The 22,738-nt window shown below is 38.1% G+C and overlaps 2 protein-coding genes across 2 annotated transcripts in view; both read left to right on the top strand.

The window, feature by feature from the left end:
* Nucleotides 1-145: 145 nt before the first annotated feature.
* On the top strand, nt 146-15,870 carry LOC125243181 (CREB-regulated transcription coactivator 2). Its single transcript, XM_048152605.1, is given in 15 exon segments — nt 146-485; nt 3,347-3,448; nt 3,531-3,644; nt 4,958-5,019; nt 5,629-5,700; nt 5,982-6,079; nt 6,160-6,239; nt 6,869-6,918; nt 8,522-8,754; nt 8,866-9,299; nt 10,596-10,784; nt 10,786-10,929; nt 11,215-11,307; nt 11,438-11,600; nt 15,013-15,870. Coding segments are annotated over 15 exon segments (2,214 nt in total). The 5' UTR covers nt 146-308; the 3' UTR covers nt 15,216-15,870.
* Nucleotides 15,871-19,831: 3,961 nt separating this feature from the next.
* Nucleotides 19,832-22,738, top strand: part of LOC125242872 (DENN domain-containing protein 4B-like) — a 45,205-nt gene continuing 42,298 nt past the window's right edge. Inside the window, exon 1 of the mRNA XM_048151923.1 lies at nt 19,832-20,078. The gene's annotated coding sequence lies outside the window, so the exon portion shown is untranslated. The remainder of the gene's footprint in view (nt 20,079-22,738) is intronic.

Here is a 22,738-nt window from a genome sequence, read left to right on the forward strand (position 1 = left end):
AAAATTAAAATACATCCTTTAAGAATAAAAAAAATCGAAATAAAATGCTTACTAAAACGTAAATCATATTTTTTTAATAAAAACAATAAAAACATACTAAAACTTATTCTAATTAAATAATAAAAAAGTAAAAATTAAAACGCTATTTTCAGCGCTAGTTGTGTGTGAGAGCTGGAATGTTGAGTGCGCGCGCGCGTGCGCGTGTAAGTCTCGCTCGTGCCCCTAGAGGCTCGTCTGTGTCTCCGTCAGTCAGTGTGTGTCTGTCGGTTCTTCGGGTCTGTATGTGAGTTCGAGGTTCGATCATCATAATGTCCTCCGCGGGATCATGCGGACCGGCACCGGGACCGAATCACGGCGGTTCTTGTCCCGCTCCCGGCACGACAAACCCGCGAAAGTTCAGCGAGAAGATCGCGCTGCACACGCAGAGGCAGGCGGAGGAGACGGCGGCGTTCCAGCAGGTCATGATGGACCTCACCTCCACCCGGGTAACGGACACTCACACACACCGGCCCGCGGTCCGAGCTCCCGCCGAAAACCGTCAAATCCATGTTTTTCTCTCGCCTCGTGAGCGCGCTCGGCGGCTGGAGGGAGCGCGCGCGAGCAGGTAGTAGCACGCTAGCTAACGGAAGCTAATGATAATAACGCTGTTATCGCGAAAACGGAGTAAATGAAACACGACAGAGAGACTTTAATGACGCGTCAGTGTTAGTGGAGCTGCTCTGAGAGAAAACGACTGTAAAAGCGCGTTAAATGCGCGCGTGAGTTTGATGAGACTGACAGACCGGAAGCGGTTAGCAGCAGATTAGCATGAGCTCTCTCTAACACACACACACGATTATCAATCTCAGTGTCTGAAACATTACATGTGAATTCAGCTGCTTTACAGTCTGATGTTTGATTCACTTCATCTGACTGTGTGTGTGACAGAGACAGAGAGAGAGAGAGAAAAAGAGTGTGTGTGTGTATATATGAGTGTGTGAGTGAGTGTGTGTATGAGTATGAGAGCGAGAGTGTGTGTGTGTGTGTGTGTGTATATGAGTATGAGAGCGAGAGTGTGTGTGTGTGTGTGTGTGTGTATGAGTATGAGAGCGAGAGAGTGTTTGTGTGTGTGTGACAGAGAGAGAGAGAGAGAGCGAGAGTGTGTGTGTGTGTGTGTGTGTGTGTGTGTGTATGAGTATGAGAGCGAGAGTGTGTGTGTGTGTATGAGTGTGAGAGTGAGAGTGTGTCTGTGTCAGATTGATAACTCAGTAATGTCAGAGCTGGTTTAGACGGTCACCTGACCTTGACCAGCATCAGATGATCTTTGAATTAATGACATGCAGGTAATCAATGACATATTATTTGTTTAGTATTATTTTGTATTTATTTCAATTTTGCATTTAATGTATTTTTTTAGTAAGTTTTATTTTAATTTTAAATTATTTTAATTCGACATTTATAATTTAAGTCTCAGGAAGTGTTTATTTTATTTTTAAATTATTTTAAATTAATCTTTTTATTTTGTTTTTTAATTTTAAATTATATATTTTTATTTAGCATTTTATGATGTATTTTTACTAAGTGTTTTATTCTGATTTTATTTAAATTATTTTAATTTTACATGTTTATAATTTAAGTATTAGTGTTTTATTTAGATTTTTATTTGTAAACAATTTGTTTTAATTTTACAATTTATTTTTTTAATTCTAAATAATTTATTTTCTTTATTTCCAATTTAAATAATCTTGTATTTTATGAGGTGTAATTATTAAGTAATTAGTAAGAAATAAAAATAAACATTTCTTAAACACTAAAATAATTACATCATAAAATGCAAAATTAAAATAAATAATTTAAAATTGCATGTCAGTTATTGAGATGATTGATCTACACTGGTGAGGTCAAAGTGTAAAGGTCATCCAATGATCAGGGCTGGTGAAGGTCAAGGGTTGGAGCCCAGGTTTATTTTAAGATTATTCATTTTAATTTATAGTGTTTTTATTATTTGTTTTAATTCATCAGCTGCCTGAGGTTCGTTTGATTCGTTTGTTATAGATGCAGATGTAGCGGGGTCTGATCATGTGATCCTCGTCGTCTGCTCCAGCGTGATGTTGAGCAGGTGTGCGGCACAAAGCGTCACTGTCCGTCTCTGAGGCACAATGACGCTCTTGTCATGTAGCGTGCGTGAGGGTGAAAGGTCACGGATCACGCTCGGATCTCCAGTGACCGGCAGGTTCATCATCTCTCGTCTGGTGTGTGTTTGTGCGGTCGGATGTCGACACACACTTCTCTGCACGGGTCTCCCGCAGAGCGTAATGGACAAGCAAACCCTGGTTAATCGTGATTAGGTTGACCTCTGACCCTGAAACGTGCTCTTTTGCTCAAGTCCGGGTTATTATTATATGCAAACATCAGTTTGTGGTTGATTTCTGAACAGACGTAAACAGACGTTAACCCTTATTTAAGCACAGCGTTATTAATCCAGTATTGCAGCGATTCCACTTTGACCTGAAATATTGAGAGAACAAGTTATTAATTCGATAATTTAATAACATTCACTCGTTTACAGTTCTCTGATTATTGGTCACATGACAACAAACAAAATATCTTTTTTAGTGAATGGTTTATTTTTTAATGTTTTTTTTTTTTTTTTTAAATTTTTTACTTATTTTGCATTTTTATGATTTCATTAATTTGATTTCATAAAGTGTTTTATTTTGATTTTAAAAATATTTGTTTTAATTTGACATTTATTTTGATGAATTTTATTTCAAAATTATTTATTAAGTTTAATTTGACATTTTTATGATTTAATTTTTAGTAACTTATTTTGATTTTTGATTTTTTTTAATTATTCATTTTACATTTTCATTATTTCATGAATTTTCTGTTTGGTGTTTTTATTTTAAAATTATTTTAATTTTACATTTTTATGATTTCATTTTTTATTAAATGTTTTTGGGTGTTTTTTTTATATAATACATTTTCTGCTTTTATTTTTAAATTATTTATTTTAACTTTACATTCATGATTTGATTTTTTTATTTAGATTTTTTTCTATTTTTATTTTGCATTATGATTTAGTTACTTTTGGTTAAGTGTTTTTATTTTGAAATGATTAATTTTAATTTGACATTTTATGATTTAATTTTTTTTTAGTTAGTGTTTTATTTTGATTCTTTTTATTTTAAGCTGAATTATTGATTTTATTTTACATTTTTATGATTTAATTAATTATCGGTCAGAGTTAATAAGACTTCCTGTTCATTTGTCACACTGGAAATGGAAGGTCAAGTCGAGCACATTGCATTGTGGGATATCACGCTGTGTGCAGGATTTAAACCTCTCGTCTTGTGCTTCTCTGCAGGTCCAGGCACAGAAGGTCCGATTGGCCAGAACCCAGGGCCCGTATTACGGCGGATCTCTGCCCAACGTCAACCAGATCGGCAGGAACGCCTCAGAGCTCCAGGTGCGTGTCATCAGGAGTCACATGTCTCATCAGCAGCTCATTACGGCTCATTTTAAACCTGCTGTGTGTGTGTGTCCCTCAGGGCTCGTTCCACTCTCCGCTGGATTCCAGTCGCTCCACACGGCATCATGGTCTAGTGGAGAGAGTGCACAGAGACCGGCGCTTCGTCTCTCCCAGCAGACCCTACAGGAGACAAGTATCCTTCACCTTCTGATGAAAACAAATCATCAATGGAACAAAACAAGGAAGAATAAGCAAAATTATTAATCAAATAATAAAAATAGGGGTTAATATAATGAGGAATCGATGAGAGTCACAGGGTACCCGCAGGGCATTAAAAAGCTTTAAAAGTCATTAAATGGATTTTGTGAAAATTAAGGCCTTAAATGGCATTAAAAAGCATTAAATTTTATTCCTACAGCCATTAAATTTTTTTAGATAGTTTTGAAGAAAAAAAATACTACCAGTTTATATTGAATATAGACTTTATAACTAATAACTTTGATTTTGCTGTCGCAAAACATGTACTTTGGTGTGATGCACACACGGAACCAGTTTGGTAATTGCCTCCGGCCGGTGCAAAATTGCCGTGACGCCGTTTCGGACAGAGGGGGCTGAGAACTGGAGACGGAAGGCTGCATCAGTGTTGCCAACTTAGCGACTAATCAGCGTTGTGACGACTATACTTGTTAACCTGATCTAGCTTCCGAGACCCACCTGTGACCTGTGCAGCGCTGCCGACGACTTCCGTAAAATCGAACGCACTTTAGCATGAGAATCTAAATCTTTAACAGTGTAAATAAGTCAGAATGCATGAAATGGCATTAATGAATCGGCCATTGGAATGAATCGTTTGAATGAATGACTCACTTATTAAGACGGTGACTTGACGCCACCTACTGGTGTACCTTATGGAGTATCATTTCCCCCCAACATTTCTTACAATCCCATAACATTATATAATGCAGGTGTATTTGTTTTTTATTTGTAAATTTGTAAATGATTTAATTTGATTGATAACAGCCCTTAGTGTCTTATTCCAATTAAATTTATTGATTGAATTTAAGAATTTAAAATGAAAGATGAATTGCATTTTTTGGTTTTCTTTCGGACAAGAAATTGTTTTACTCATACAAGTGAATGACGAGGCTTAATGGGCCGCGTTTCAATCATCACTTAATTTTGTCTGACAACAAAAACAGAAAAATATATAGATTAAACAATTTCATTGGGAATTTGGCTGTATTAAAATATATTATGTGAGCAAAAAGAGAAGCAAACAAATTGCCGCATTATATATATATGGCATTAAAAAGGCATTAAAACGCAATAATTAGATTTGATGAAATCTTCATACCGATCTTTCAGAACTATACTTGCCTTGATTTTCACTACTAAACCCTGAGTATCTCTGTGCTGAACCTCACAAATGTGTTACAGGTGTATTATGTGAGTACATGAATATGCAGATGTGTAGATGCTGTTGGTGTCCTTGACCTCTGACCCCAGATGGACAACTCTCACAGCAGCTCTGCGTATCTGTCTCCGCCCCCTGACCCCAGCTGGAGAAGGTAATTGGTTCATGAGGTGGTGCTTTCCATGAGGAGGCTGTGAGATCGAAACATATAACCAAATAACATGGAGTGTGTGTGTGTGTGTGTGTGTGTGTGTGTGTGTGTGTGTGTGTGTGTGTGTGTGTGTGTGTGAGAGAGTGTGTGTGTGTGTGTGTGTGTGTGTGTGTGTGTGAGACAGCTCTCCTGCATCTTCTCCTCTGTTCTCCTCCTGTCCGTGTCTCTCAGGAGATGCTCTTCTGTAGTTTGGTCTTTTCTCTTTGTTCTGGTCAGATGATTCTGATCTTAATGGGAGGTTCATTATTCTGATCGATCAGAAACATCTGAACTCTTTAACACACACACACACACACACACACACACACACACACACACACACACACACACACACACACACTAATATACTGAAGGTAATTCAGCTCTAGGTGTATTTGGGCGGGTCAGTAGTGTCCGTGTTTAACCTCTCGTGATGACCCGACACTCACGTCCTGCTCTGCTCTTCCTTCTCTAAACCCTTCCTTCGCTCTTCTGGTTCTTTCGCACACCTGCACGTCTCTTTATTTCACTCTCGGTTCTGGAAGTAACGGGCGTTTTTTGTCAATCACGAAGGAACTGGAACAGTAACTTTCCATCGGACAAGAGCCAGATCTTCCATCAGCTGCCCACCGCCGCGCTCAACAGGTGACCGTCTCTCTCTACAGCTCAGAAACACTTGAAGAGAATGACTTGTGTGCCTTTTGGTTCTTGAACATCTGCTTTCTTCTGCAGATCAGTCCAGTTCTTACACACTCAAACTGATCAAATTTAAGATGGTAAAATATCTTGAAAGGCCTTAATTATCATTTCATTTGAGGATTGAAAAGCAGGAACTGTGGCACAAGCCATCAGCGGGATCAGTCAATCCCACACTTTTGAGCGTGTTTTGATGTGGATTTGACCCGTGTGGTTTTGTGTGTCTGCAGAACGAACTCTGATTCGGCGCTTCACACCAGTGTGATGAATCCTCCGGCCGGAGACCCGTTCGCCGGACTCTCTCTCGCGGCGCAGGGCAGACGGGCCGGTCAGTGGCTTTGAAACGCATCACATGTGACCGTCATGTGTTTGAGTCGGTACTGATCGCTTCTGTTCCTCCTCCTGCAGTGTTCTCGTATCAGGTTCCTCCCATCGAGGAGAACGGCCCGGATGACGGACGCCTGCTCAAACCCTGGGACTCCAGAAAGGTGTGTGTGTGTGTGTGTGTGTGTGTGTGTGTGTGTGTGTGTGTGTGTGTGTGATCAAATGACGTCACAAAGACAGTGAAAAGTACTGAATATGGCCTTAATGCAAGCGTAGCTCAGTATGAAACAGACGATTCCAGCAATAGTGCCTGTTTTGCTCCAGCATGTCACTTTCTTATAAAATATGACGTGCATTTCGAAGCACTTAGTCGGCATTTGTAAAATAAACAAGACTTGTGTTATTCCTCAGTGGACTAATGCACTCTATTTTGTGATAAAAGCTTATTTATTTATTTATAATCTTGTGTTTGTCTGTTTTTAAGATTAAATGAGTATTTGAACAGATTTTCCACTCCTGTGCAGATTGATAAAAACTTTTGACATCTGACTGCTTTAGTTATTTTGATGAGTGCATTAATCCTGATGCATATATATCTTCATTCTTTTGTGAAACTATGTGATGGAAAGATTTTATTGATATTTTTGAACTCAGCATCATCAAATTAGGCAACTTTAGGCCTTTTTTGCACATCAGCAGAAATGTTTGTTCAGGATGCAGAGCTGTGTAGATAAATAAACGTGTGTGTGTGTGTGTGTGTGTGTGTTTGACTCGTGTCTCGTCTTCCCTTCAGCTGCCGCTGCTCTCTTCACGACCAAAGTCCTGTGAGGTGCCTGGAATCACGTGAGTTCAACTGGCCAATCACACGCCTCCACACACGATCAGTCAATCATTCACCTATCTCTTCCTGTGTGTGTGTGTGTGTGTGTGTGTGTGTGTGTGTGTGTGTCATCTATCACCCTGACTAACCTCAGCACTGCTGACGAACTCCAATGAAAATTAGTGACTGAAACAGAAAATTGTGGGTCAAAAACCAAAAGTAATCACTTATAAATTTATATATATATATACTTCAGTTTGTGTAACTTAATAAATGATGTGCCTTTACATTTAAAATATTGTTCAAATTCACAGCTGTGTAGATTTAAAGGGTTAGTTCACCCAAAAATGAAGTTTCTATCATTAATTACTCTCCCTCATGTCGTTCCACACCCGTAAGACCTTCGTTCATCTTCAGAACACAAATTAAGATATTTTTGATGAAATCCAAGAGAATCAATATCTATAATCAACACTTTCAAGGTCCAGAAAGGAACTAAAGACATTGTTAAAACAGTCATGTGACTGCAGTGGATCAACCTTAATGTTATGAAGAGACGAGAATACTTTCTGTGCACAAAAACAAAACAAAAATAACCACTTTATTTAACAAAATTGTCTCTTCCCTGTCATTCTGCTACGCTTTTTTTGTTGCAGCTCTTCCAGGTTCTACATCTGAACGGTGGCTCAGTATTGGCCGATGCCTTGGTCACATGATCAGCACGACACATGCATGTGATGCAGATGCAGGAACCGGCCAATAATGAGTCGGTGTTCTGATGGAGAACCTGGAAGAGCTGGACGTAAACAACATAGGATAATGACACAGAAGAGATTGTTGAATAAAGTGGTTATTTTTGTTTTGTTTTTGCGCACAGAAAGTATTCTCGTCTCTTCATAACATTAAGGTTGATCCACTGCAGTCACATGACTGTTTTAACGATGTCTTTAGTTCCTTTCTGGACCTTGAAAGTGCTGATTATAGATATTGAGTCTCTTGGATTTCATCAAAAATATCTTATTTTGTGTTCTGAAGATAAATGAAGGTCTTACGGGTGTGAGTAATTAATGACAGAAATTTAATTAGCATAATCTGTATAATTACGCATGTGTCAGTGCCGATCAATATGATGATATTCATCAAGATTTCCAGTCTATTTTTCTGTCAATAACAGTGAAGGTCCACACTGAAGCTTTGTGTTATTTTTAGCTGTTGTCAACCGTAATTTCTCTGCATCTCCTCTCAGCACTCAGTTATAACTCACACACACTTGGTTAAAGTGGTTATTGGCAGGTTGTATTTCCTGTCCGGAGGGGTTTTTCTGCTCTTTCACCGCAGTGCTGCTGGTGTGTGTCAGTCTTCGTCTGCAACTCACACTCTTACTTTTACAACATCTGATGTCACATTACAATCTACAGCAGATGAACTACAGAACCAATGAAATCCATCGCAGTCGATCCACAAGTGATATTTATTATCAGACGGTTGTTCAGAATTGCAGATGAACGCTTGACATGTACAGAGTCTGATTAGAATGAAAGCAATCTGGGTTTGTATGTTAAGGATGATATATGCCCTGATTCAAAGATCTGAATCTGATCCGCTGCTGTGTTTGTGTGTTTGTAGTGTCTTTCCCTCTCCGGACCAGCCGGGCGGCGCTTCTCACGGCGCATCAGTGTTAAATACGGGCGGCTCTCTGCCGGATCTGTCCAGCCTGCACTTCCCGTCTCCGCTGCCCACGCCGCTGGACCCCGAGGAGCCCGGGTACCCGTCTCTCAGCGGCGGCAGCAGCACGGGGAACCTGACCTGCACCCTCACCCAGCTGGGCATCAACAGCTCCAGCGCCTTCCACTCGGCCGGTGTGTGTTACTGTATCACTGCCAAATGTAACTATACACACAGCGAATTCAGAAAAAGCATCTCTAATCCTGATTTAAATGTCGTTAATTTCAACGGTCGTGTTTCTGCAGGTCTGCTGCCGTCTCTGCAGGGCACGCTGAGTAACCCCTCCCTCCAGTCGTCGCTGAGCAACCCCAACATCCAATCGTCTCTCAGCAGTCACTCGTTCACCAACTCGCTGAGCTCCGCCTCCCTGCACTCGTCCCTGAGCAACCCCTCCCTCCAGTCTTCGTTAAGCTCCTCCCCCTCTCTGAGGTCATCGCTCAGCAGCCAGTCGTTGCAGTCCTCCCTCAGTAACTCCTCCCTCCAGTCGGCAGCCAGCAATCCCAGTTACGGCGGCTCGGGCTCCTTCGCTCCACACACACCTGGACAGGTGCAGCCGCAGCTGAGCACGTCCCCCCGCAGACGAGCACAGCTGTCCCCCCTGATCCTGCCTTCGGACACACGCCGACATCACCCCAAACAGTTCTCGCCCACATCCTGCTCCCTCAGCTCCATCACACAGGTAAACACACACTCACACACACACACACACACACACACACACACACACACACACACAAAATAAAACAGTATACAAAATGTGTAAAGTTCTTTTTCTTATGTTAGGGTTATTAAACTTCATATTAAGAAGAACATTTGATAATATCATAAACCTTGATAAAATCTTTAGCAATTACTGTGATATTAATTAGAGCTGCACGATTAATCGTATTTTAATCGCGATAACGACATCTGCTTCTCTCGATTGATTACAAAAAATCGTCACGAATATTGGCCCGCTCTTTATTTATCCTGAATACGTGTTTTTCTTTGGGATATGCTTGAGGTTGCCAGATGCAAAGAGCTTAAATCCCGCAAATAGAGCTTTTCCCTTGTGCGGTCTTCGTTTGGGAAGCACACTCAGGGTCTCCAGAGACCCCAGGCAACAAAATGTAATTTTGTAACAAAATTCTTGTTTGTTTTTTTAAACAAATGTAATTTTACTCTGTTTATTAATGTTTTACTGCACATTTGTGCAGTTTTTGGAGGATTTGTCATATTTTTTAAATTTATATAAATAAATTAAAAAATATTTTTTTAAATAGGTTTTTATACAAAAACAGCTTTTTATGTCAAATTCACTTTATAAAGACCCACATTTCTGACTTTCATTCATGGGGATCACATGGATAATTTGACATGGTTTAGTGTGAGATTTTTGCCCAACTTTTGGAAAATTTTGTCAAAGTTTAGTATTTTTTTTGTACTGGGAAAAATTTTTTTTTTCAAAAATGTTGATTTTGAGGATGAATTTTGTCCATTTTCTAAGTGGAGTCTCATCATAATGTAACAATATTGAAAAACTGATTTTTTTCAGTACAAAACAAATGCTAAACTTTGACAAAAAGTCATTTATATTGTCATAATTGTGATTTGATAATATTTAGATATGAATCCAGCTGAAAATACTTGTGTAAAGATGTCTTTCAGTCAGTCAAACAGCAAATAGTGGAGCTCTGCAGCATCTGCTGGATAAAGTGATCATTTTTTACTTTTAAAACTGCATTTTCCAAAAGATGGGCAAAAATCTCACACTAAACCATGTCAAATTATCCATGTTATGAATGAAAGTTAGAAATGTGGGTCTTTATAAAGTGAATTTAACATAAAAAGCTGCTTTTATATAAAAACCTATTTAAAAAAAAAAATTTGATAATATAATATGATAAATCCTCCAAAAACTGCACAAATGTGGAGTAAAAACATACCATCACATGTCTAGTGTAAACATCAGTCCTGACGTGTCTCTGTCTGTCAGGGTGTGGCTCTCGACACCAGTAAGCTGCAGATGGATCAGAGGTTATCTCAGTATTCTTTTGGGCAGCAGCAGGTTCAGAAAGGTCCCGCTCCTGCGCAGACGGGCGTCCACACGCACCGCCCGTCATCACAGACATGCGCAGCTTCACCAACACAACATGCAAAACCTGCACAAGACGCAGAACTTCCAGATGCAGCGGCCCAATCAGAACCAAAACCCTGGGAGTTACGGGTCTGTAGACGCATCGCAGCCGGACTCGCAGACGGAGCAGCAGACGGGTCAGAGCCGGCCAATCCCTGCTCTCCAGCAGATCAGCGAACTGGACCTGTACAACGTGAGTGACAGAAGTGCGGTGATGATGTCAGATTTACAGGATGCTACTATGGAATCGGCATGGTGCCTGTCCATAAAGATCATGACGAAATCAAAACATTTTTACAGAGTATTGCAGTGTTTATTATAAATGATGACATCATTTCACTCAGTTGTATGAGAAAGTTTCATGCCGAAGTGTTTAGTTTGCACCGGTGCCATAATTCAGTTCTGGTTACAGGAAGTGAACATTAACACTGATAATACTTTCCATCATTAATGGATGAGTGTCTCTGCTGTCACTCAGGACACAATGTTCCTGAACTCTCTTCTGGACGAGCCGTACCTGGACCTGCAGTTATCCAGCCGCCAGAACCAGAACCTGAGTCTGAGCCAGCAGGTGAGACACACACACACACACACACACACACACACACACACACACACACACACACACACACACACACACACTGACTCACGGCTGGAGGCGTTTCATCACTTTAACCCCGTCCCGTTCGTGTCATCTGTAGTTTGGTCTGGACTCTCATGATCTGGGCTCTGGTTCGGTGAAGGCTCACGGTCAGCAGGGGGCGCTGGAGCTGCTGGAGTCCTCAGAGCAACAGATGGGCTCTCACAACCAGTGTCAGACGTACTCAGACGGGCGGCACACGGTGCCCAACATCATCCTGACGGGTGAGAGATTGGATTATCTGTGTTTCTTCTCGTTTTTGATCAGCTGATAATGATGATAAAGATCATTTTTAATTATTTGTCAGGAGCTCTGATAAGCATGACACAAAACTGTAGGTTGGTTAATGATAAGCAAATAAATAAGCACAAAAATTCAGGTTGATAGACTGTGAAAATAGCCTACAAAATATTGCCGCACAATTTGGGGGGGGGGGGGGGATCTAATTGTGGGCCGTTTTGTTTTTTTGCCACAATAAAAATTGGAATTTTGATTTAGTGTACGATTTAAAAAAAACAAACAAAAAAAAAACTTTTTTTTTTTCAAGGCTGTGCCTTGTTTGTTGGGCTGCACAATTTGGCCAAAATTTTGTGATTATATATTTTATAGCCATAAAATGGTTGTAATATATATATATATATATATATATATATATATATATATATATATATATATATATATTACTAAATAAATAAATTACTAAATAAAAATATAAAAAAAATTTAAATGAAAAGAAAAGAAAAATTGCTATTGTAAAAATGAGTATTTGAGAAAAAAAAATTTATATAATAATAATAAATCGATTTTACATGACAATTGTAAAGTTACAACACTAACATTTATCGCTGTTTTAATTTCTTCATGTTGAAATTTTAAGGTCCTGTTCCTGCGCAGACGGGCATCCACACGCACCGCCCGTCATCACGCTTCACCAACACAACCCTTAAACCCTTAAAACCCTTAAAGCTTCTTTGATTCATTATTTTAGTTTATTTCAATTAACTGTTTAGCCCTACTACAAAGATTAATGTCAAATTTATATTAATTACAACTCTACAATTACAACTTTTAATGATTAGCATTTATTGTCATTTTATTGTTTATATTTTATGACTCACTCATAAAGACTTCACTTGTTTCCTTACTGGATGAATCAGTTTTTTTGAACAAATCTCTTGAATGAATGATTCAATGACTCACTCATAAAGACTTCACTTGTTTCCTTACTGGATGAATCAGCGTTTTTGAACAAATCTCTTGAATGAATGATTCAATGACTCACTCATAAAGACTTCACTTGTTTCCTTACTGGATGAATCAGCGTTTTTGAACAAATCTCTTGAATGAATGATTCAATGACTCACTCATAAAGACTTCACTTGTTTCCTTACTGGATGAATCAGCGTTTTTGAACAAATCTCTCGAGTGAATCATTCAATGACTCACTCATAAAGACATCACTTGAATCATTACTGGATGAATCAGCGTTTTTGAACAAATCTCTCGAGTGAATGATTCAATGACTCACTCATAAAGACTTCACTTGTTTCATTACTGGATGAATCAGTGGTTTTGAACAAATCTCTTGAATGAATGATTCAGTGACTCACTCATAAAGACTTCACTTGTTTCCTTACTGGATGAATCAGCGTTTTTGAACAAATCTCTCGAGTGAATGATTCAATGACTCACTCATAAAGACTCACTTGAATCATTACTGGATGTCAGCGTTTTTGAACAAATTCTCGAGTGAATGATTCTGACTCACTCATAAAGACTTCACTTGTTTCATTACTGTGAATCAGTGGTTTTGAACAAATCTCTTGAATGAATGATTCAATGACTCACTCATAAAGTCATTCACTTGTTTCATTACTGGATGAATCAGCGTTTTTGAACAAATCTCTCGAGTGAATGATTCAATGACTCACTCATAAAGACATCACTTGAATCATTACTGGATGAATCAGTGGTTTTGAACAAATCTCTTGAATGAATGATTCAGTGACTCACTCATAAAGACATCACTTGAATCATTACTGGATGAATCAGTGTTTTTGAACGAATGTCTTGAGTGAATGATTCAATGACTCACTCATAAAGACTTCACTTGTTTCATTACTGGATGAATCAGTGGTTTTGAACAAATCTCTTGAGTGAATGATTCAATGACTCACTCGTAAAGACTTCACTTGTTTCCTTACTGGATGAATCAGCGTTTTTGAACAAATCTCTTGAATGAATGATTTAATGACTCACTCATAAAGACTTCACTTGAATCATTACTGGATGAATCAGTGTTTTTGAACAAATCTCTCGAGTGAATGATTCAATGACTCACTCATAAAGACTTCACTTGTTTCATTACTGGATGAATCAGTGGTTTTGAACAAATCTCTTGAATGAATGATTTAATGACTCACTCATAAAGACATCACTTGAATCATTACTGGATGAATCAGCGTTTTTGAACAAATCTCTCGAGTGAATGATTCAATGACTCACTCATAAAGACTCACTTGTTTCATACTGGAAATCAGTGGTTTTGACAAATTCTTGAATGAATGATTCTGACTCACTCATAAAGACTTCACTTGTTTCCTTACTGGATGAATCAGCGTTTTTGAACAAATCTCTCGAGTGAATGATTCAATGACTCACTCATAAAGACTTCACTTGTTTCATTACTGGATGAATCAGTGGTTTTGAACAAATCTCTTGAATGAATGATTCAGTGACTCACTCATAAAGACATCACTTGAATCATTACTGGATGAATCAGTGTTTTTGAACAAATCTCTTGAATGAATTTTGAACAAATCACTCATCTGATGTGAATCTCTTGAATTCAATGACTCACTCATAAAGACATCACTTGAATCATTACTGGATGAATCAGTGTTTTTGAACAAATCTCTTGAATGAATGATTCAGTGACTCACTCATCACTTGAAAGACAGTGAACAAATCACTTGACATTTGAATCATTACTGGATGAATTTTTTGAACCTTACTGGATGAATCAGCGTTTTTGAACAAATCTCTCGAGTGAATGATTCAATGACTCACTCATAAAGACATCACTTGAATCATTACTGGATGAATCAGTGGTTTTGAACAAATCTCTTGAATGAATGATTCAGTGACTCACTCATAAAGACATCACTTGAATCATTACTGGATGAATCAGTGTTTTTGAACGAATGTCTTGAGTGAATGATTCAATGACAAATACATGTTTTTAACAGTCACTTGTCGCCACCTACTGGTGTAACGATATAATTGATAAAATGCTTATCTGACATGTCAAGTTACTTTCCAAAAGTTATTCTATTTTGATCATAGACATCAGTGTTTATATCCAAACTATAAACTTTTAATCCCAGTACTTCTGTGATAATATGAATCATTATAAGACAGAAGTAACGATACGGTGTGGTCTAAAAAAGACTGTTTGTGAAGTAGTTTCATACCTGTACGTGACAACGGCTCTCTCTGGCGCTCTCAGAATGTTCCGATGAGATTTTGTCAAAGGTTTAATAGACAGACAAATCATTTAGGAATGAGATCGCGATCTTTTGACGATTAATCGAGTGATCTTCAGCTGACTGTGTCTCATGTTTGCATGTGTCTCAGGAGATTCTCCATCAGGACTGTCCAAGGAGATCACGCACGCCCTGTCCGGTGTGCCGGGGTTTGAGATGGACCCGTTCTCCTCCGACGACTCGCTCCGGATGGACCCGCTGGCGCTGGAGGGTCTGGGCATGCTGACGGACGGAGACCTGATGCTGGCCGACCCGGCGGTGGAGGACTCCTTCCGCTCGGACCACCTCAAGTGACCGGCGGGTTTGTGAATGTCCCACGGGCGACCGCGGACGTCAGCGCGCATGTGGCACTTTGGGTCGAGCGCCGGCAGGTTTCGTAACTTGCGCTTGAACTGTGAGCTTCTGCCCTTTAACTCTCTGCACTTCTCAGACGATCAAACCCGCACGCTCCTGTTACAGACATCACAGCCGTGCCTCCGCCCAAACGCCAGTCCCAGCATGCACTGGACCACACCAGGTTAATTCACACATGCACTTAAAGCTAAAGTGTGTCATTGTTGTGTTCAGATGTTCCTGAAGAGGGAAACACTGTGACTCTGACTCTGCCAATCATGTGAGTCAGGGGGCGGGGCTATCTGACTGACCAATGACAGACGAGGGGAGTGTCTGTCTGGAAACACTGAGTGGCTGTGTTCAGAATGGCATACTATCATCCTGCAGCATATACTGTGCTCTGTTGTATCCCATGATGCAATTGTGCTGGGTAGTATCTGTAGTCTGTAAAACTAAATACTTGTAGTCTAATGACATTACGCTTTAAAATACTCACAATCTGACTACTTTTTTATTGATCACATGTCTAAATATTCACAAAATGGCAGTAAATTCTTCCTAAATCTTCTTTTTTATCTTTTAAAATAACCCCCTATCGCTTGTATATGTTCAAAAGTTTTGTGGAGTTGCACACAGAGTCAGGTGACTATAACTGTTTAATAATGCCATACTGTTTGCAAACTAATACTAGTGACTGTGCAGTATTCTGTTCTGAACACAGCCACACGTCTCCTTAAACGCATGAAATCAGATGTTGTTTGTCCCAGCATTCAGTGTGGTCAGCAGTTCTGGGCTTGATGATCCTCTCTGTAGATGAAATCATTCAGTGCACTCACATCACATGTGCTGAACAACTGAGAGCGGAAAAGACCAAATATATCTGCATACGTGTGTAACGTCCGCTTGTGTGTGTGTGAGTGTGTGTGTGAGTGTGTGTGTGTGTGTGTTAGGGGCTGCATTGACTTTAACGCTCTGCAATGACGCTTTAAGCATGACGTCGACTAGTCGCTGATCATGACCTATAGAGGGCGCTGCAGGATAAGAAATCTTTGAAGTCCACATTTACGAATCCGTATCCAACAGTTAATGATCTTCAGGGTCTTTTTGACCCGCAAATGATGTTTGCTAAAATTAAAAAAAAATTATCTTTGTCCAAATGGCATGAGACTTTGTACGGTGGTCAACACGTTCAAGATCTACAAATAGTAAAAAAATTGGAATATCTTTTTTTTTTATGTTAGTGTAAAAAAGTGTTGCCAGAGACCCCAGGCAACAAAATGTTATTTTGTAAAAACGTTTTTAAAATGTAATTTTACTGTTTATTAATGTTTTTACTCCACATTTGTGCAGTTTTTGGAGGATGTGTGATATCTTTTAAATTTATATAAATAAATTAATTTTTTTTTTTTTTTTTTTTTATACAAAAACAGCTTTTTATGTCAAATTCACTTTATAAAAGACCCACATTTCTAACTTTCATTCATAACATGGATAATTTGACATGGTTTAGTGTGAGATTTTTGCCCATCTTTTGGAAAATGCAGTTTTAAAAGTAAAAAATGATCACTTTATCCAGCAGATGCTGCAGAGCTCCACTATTTGCTGTTTGACTCACTGAAAGACATCTTTACACTGGATTCATATCTAAATATTATGAAATCACAATTTCAAAAATGGGTCTTTTATAAAGTGAATTTTACATAAAAAGCTGTTTTTGTATAAAAACCTATTTAAAAAAATATTTTTAATTTATTTATATAAATGTAAACAATATCACAAATCCTCCAAAAACTGCACAAATGTGGAGTAAAAACATTAATAAACAGAGTAAAATTACATTTGTTTAAAAAACAATATTATATTGTTACAAAATTACATTTTGTTGACCCCAAAGAGCCTGAGTGCAGCCCCTAAACGAAGACCGCACACGGGTTAATCAGTTAATTCACACGCAATCGCTCTCTCACTAATGCATTCATATAAATGAAGTGCTTCTTTATCTGTATCTGAGTTCGAACGAGCAGAAATCTGTGAGGAATATATATAAACACAAAGACGAAAGGAGCAATAGGCTTGTGGGCAACACATTTTTGCTTTCAAAAACACAAAACGCAGGCACGTTTTCTTTAAACGTGAACTGATTTAAACTTATTTTGAGATGCTACGGTCATACACACGTCCGTCGAGTGCGTTTACATAGAAAACAATGGAAAAGTAGCGCATTGGAATGGAAAAACGTGTGTGAACGGCCCCATATTTGTTCATTAATCACATCATCATCGACTAGTCGACTTTAAAGAATCTGAAGTCGTTCAACCCTGTGTGTGTGTGTGTGTGTGTGTGTGTGTGTGTGTGTGTGTGTGTGTGTGTGTGATCAGGTTTACCGCTCGTCTGCACTCTGTCCTGCCTGTATTTGCACGATTATTCTCCTGACACAAGGCCATATTCAGAGGAACACGTATTTTTATGTAATTAAATACTGCGCACTATGAGATTTATTTTTAAATAAAGTTGCTATAGATCTATACGCCCATAAATGTGTTTGTGTGTGGAAAAACAAACGTATATGTCGAGGAAGGATGATGTTTTCAGGAGAATCTCACAGAACCGGTTCACATCTCACCCCAAAACCAAAAGAAGGAAATTATAAATAATTTCGCAACAAGAAACAGTGGAATCAGCTTTATTTCTACTGATTCAGATAAACGGGAACATCAGTGAGTTCACTTCATTTCTCATTTGTGATCCGAGCGTCTGTGAGATTCAAGCGTTTGGATGACCATCTCTTGCCTTCTCTTCTGTAACGCTGCCTTTGTCTTTTGCGCGAGACCACAATGCATCTGGCCTCGAGTGTGTGTGTTTGCGGCGCTTCAGCGGGTGCGGTGTGTGTGTGGTGTTGGACTCAGCGCAGGACGCTGTGTTAGTCGAGCTTCAGCCGCAGAAATAACGTGAGATCGATTAAACGCAGTTTAAAGTGGAGGACCGAAGCATTCTCCATGTTCCTCCATGTTTTTATTTTCCACACAGATGAGACATGTTTGAAATCTGAATATATATATATATAATGTTACAGAGGCACGTGTGTGTGTGTGTGTGTGTGTGTGTGTGTGTGTGTGAGTGACGTCTGCACTGTCCAATCAGCTGTTGAGCAGCTCAGGTCTGATATATAAATATAAATATAAATATATATATATATGTGTATGAAAAGAACAGCATCCTGCATCTGTTTGTGCTTCAGCTCTTCTCCGTCTTCACCAGCTTCTGTCTGGGTCGAGTATGAAAAGAAACAAATATTCGCATTCTATTTTGAGATGTACTTTTACAAGTGTTGCTCTTCATTTGTTGTTATTTTGATAACCAGGGAAAGCAAGTATGTTGTAAATAATGTCCTTAAAGCATAGGTGCTTCTAACGGAACATTTTTAAGACTGTATCCTCACCGTATTTTACAGAAAAATAAAGGATTTAAGTGAATTTGTGCGTCACATCATTTGTTTCTTGGGAAAAATGTGTGTTTTCTTTCACCAAATTATCAGCATGATGAGACGACACACAGAAATGATGATGATGATGATGCATGTTTTTCCTCATCTACCCTGAAATAGTTGCTCTAATCATAACAGGCTTGGTCATTTTAGTTTTAAACCTGGGATGTTTATTAATTATTATATTTTAAATAATGATGTTGTTTCCAATTTTAGTATTCACAGCTGAAATATACAACTAAATGTTACATTTCAGAACCCCAAAAAATGCAAGCACTTTTCAATTAGTGTAATTTAACATGTTTTTTGTTTGTTTCAGAAACATGTATCTGTAATTTACTTCCAAAACCGTTGAATTATGTTTAAAATATGTGTTTTTTTTGCTTTTTTCTCAGTAATTTAAGTAAGGAATCAGACTTTTCCCCTCAGAACAAAATAAGGATTTAGTCGCTGTCACTCAGGATTTATGGATATGAAATTTGTCCCACAAAAACAATATTTTAACAGCGATGTTTGAAGGATAAAATTAGTGTCAAGTTTAGGCATTTTGTGTGTGTAAAATTGTAATGATTAAACATTTATTATATTATATTTAATTTTTTTTATTTTTACAAATATTTATATATATATATATATATATATATATATATATATATATATATACACACACATTTATTATATTATTTAATTTTTATTTATTTATTTTGTTTTATTTTTTATTTTATATTTTACTTTTATCTTTTATTTATTTATTTTTATTTAATTTTATTATTTTTATTTTATTTTATTTGTCTTAATAACTCCAAAAATCTGTACCTGATATTATATTATATTATATTATATCATAATAACTCCAAAAACACTGGCAGGATATAAAAGCGTTTCTCAAGTAATCATAAGCGCCTGTGATTGACGGATCTCGAGCAGCGCTGAGAAAAGTAACAGGCATCACGTGATATCGCTCTGCGTCACTCGACGCTTAATAATAAGCTTTGTGATAATAAATAGTGAGTAAATATAAACAGCGAAGAGTTCATATATAATGTTTATTGTTTGGACCGATCTTTCCCTGTCTCGGTTAGTGAGGTTGTTGTAATGCGGCTCCGCGCCGCTGGGCGTCAGTCCGCGCGTCGCGTCTGCAGCTGCGGCTGCTCAGTGTGTTTCTATGCGTGATGGCGGAGCGCAGCGGCGACGGTCGTTCCACGCAGTGAGACAAGAGCCCGAACACGAACCGGTACCGGCCGGACCGAATGACAGCTGAGTGAGTCGCTATGAGCGGAAGCTTCAGGGTGAGATGAGAGCCGAACCGAGCCGAGCCGAGCCGCACTGCTGCTGCTGAGGTGAGTCCGAACCCGACCGAACCGAGCCGACGCGCGCGTCACAGCAGCGCAGATCACTGGATCAGCGACATTAATATTGTTATACGCGATTAATAACGACGCGCGTGATGTTTACATGAGGATTCCTCAAGAGATCCGCCGAACCAGGTGTGTGTGTGTGAGAGAGAGAGAGAGTGTGTGTGTGTGTGTGTGTGTGTGTGTGTGTGTGTTTATGAGGTCCGTCAGTCGCACGGAAGCGGTTCTGAACTGGTTCTGCTTCACCAAATGTCCATTTATTCATATAATGAAGAACATTCTGTGTAAATGTACACAATATATTTCACAATCTCATTTGTTGTGATTAAATGATCGTATATCAGCATTATGTCAATCAGTATACACTAAACCATGGTAGTACTTCTTGACCGTTGGGCTGCCCTGACCTCTGACCTCCAGCTGGTCTCAGATCAGAGGAATTAAACACAGTAATAATAATCAATAGCTAGAGCTGGTGTTATACAGTGACGTCTGAAGAAGGAAAAATGTGTGTGTATATATATATATATACATTTGGGTCATTCTGCAGAACGGGTGTAACCTGCTGTCCCACAACCAGAAAACACATTTAAAAGCATTAAAATATTCAAATTTTAGATGTTTACTAAGATCCTTCAGTTAAATCCCACAATAATGTTTAAAATATCAGTAAGTTTAAAATATATAAAATCATCATTTATTGGGTACTTTCAGTTGGGAGGAGTCTGTCCTGAACCCTGACCCCTAAACCTCAACTTGTGAAAATGATATTTTAATAATTTTAGCAATTTTTTTCCATTTGTTGTTTTTAAACATATATATTTTTGATTTTTTTAAGTGAAGTTAATATAGAAGTTAATATAGAAGTTAATATATATATATATATATATATATATATATATATATATATATATATATATATATATATATATATATTTTTATTTTAAATCATGAAACTTTGTAAAAAAAAAAAAGTATCCCTCATGTTCATGTCACTACTGAAACATTGTGTGTTTTACTCCATTGATCTGAGACTGATTTTAACACACTTCAGGAGATATTCCTGTGTTCCTCCTCTCACAGCCTCTCTTTCACAGCAGATCATCAATCTGAGTTAAATGAGTTCAGAAGTCTGAAAATCTGTGTGGAGCTTTAAGGAACGTCACTAACAAACACCTTTTTCTGCAATTAAACACACTTTGTTGGATGTTTTTCCATAAAATTTAGTGTTTATGTGTGTTCAACTGTTCAGAACTGCGCTAGATAACCATGTGCTGATTATCATCTTTGAGCGGCTCAAAAGTGTCTAAAATGTCACTACCGAAACTACATCATTGTTTTTGGGGGGTTATTCGATAAATTTATATCTAAAATTGTGACTACCGAAGCTTCTCCACATGTTTCGGTCGTGACTGTTTCGGTAGTGACATCATTGTTTCGTGACATCATTATTTCAGTAGTGACATCATTGTCTCAGTCCTGACTGTTTCGGTAGTGACATCATTGTTTCGGTCGTGACTGTTTCGGTAGTGACATTGTTTTTGGTAGTGACATCATTGTGTCGTGACATCATTATTTCAGCAGTGACATGATTGTTTCGGTAGTGACATCATTGTTTCCTGACATCATTATTTCAGTAGTGACATCATTGTCTCAGTCCTGACTGTTTCGGTAGTGACATCATTGTTTCGGTAGTGACATCATTGTTTCGGTCGTGACTGTTTCGGTAGTGACATCATTGTTTCAGTAGTGACATCATTGTTTCAGTCGTGACTGTTTCGGTATCATTTGTTTCGGTATGACATTTATTTCAGTAGTGACTCATTGTTTCGGTAGTGACATCATTGTGTCGTGACATCATTATTTCAGTAGTGTTTCGGTAGTGACTCATTTTCCTGACATTTTGTAGTACATCATTGTGGTCGTGACTGTTTCGTTAGTCATCATTGTGTCATGAATTCATTATTTCAGTAGTGACATCATTGTTTCGGTCGTGACTGTTTTGGTATCATTATTCATTATTTCAGTAGTGACATCATTGTTTCAGTCGTGACTGTTTCGGTAGTGACATTGTTTTTGGTAGTGACATCATTGTGTCGGTAGTGACATCATTTTTTCCTGACATTATTTCAGTAGTGACATCATTGTCTCGGTCGTGACTCGTAACTCTTCCTATTAAATGTTTCGGTCGTGATTTATTATCGTGTTTTGTTTTGGTAGTGACAGTAGTGACAAATTTGGGGAGATAAACATAATTTTAGATAAAAAATATTTTAATATGTTTTAGTATGTGAGTTAAATCCAAAAATTTCTAAAAATACAATATGAGAATTAACTGCACAATTACTAGAAATGTGTAGCTTGGATATTATATAATTTGCATACATACAAAATTTGTGGAAAAGACATTTTTTCTAACTCTGACTTTGAAGCAGTTCTGTAGAATGACCCATATATATAATTTATTTATTTATCTGTTTATTTTTTTTTTTTTTCACTGAATATTTTGGAAACGATCTGTGGAAGGTGAATATAAATGAGAGAATTTTAAATAATGAAATTGTGTGTGAAACTCGTAGCTTTAATATACCAGCAAATGTTGAATTTCAGCTGCCAAAAATGCAAACTCTGTTAATATAGCGCAT

The sequence above is a fragment of the Megalobrama amblycephala genome, linkage group LG13 (genome assembly GCF_018812025.1).
Source record: "Megalobrama amblycephala isolate DHTTF-2021 linkage group LG13, ASM1881202v1, whole genome shotgun sequence".
NCBI classification, from domain to species: domain Eukaryota; kingdom Metazoa; phylum Chordata; class Actinopteri; order Cypriniformes; family Xenocyprididae; genus Megalobrama; species Megalobrama amblycephala.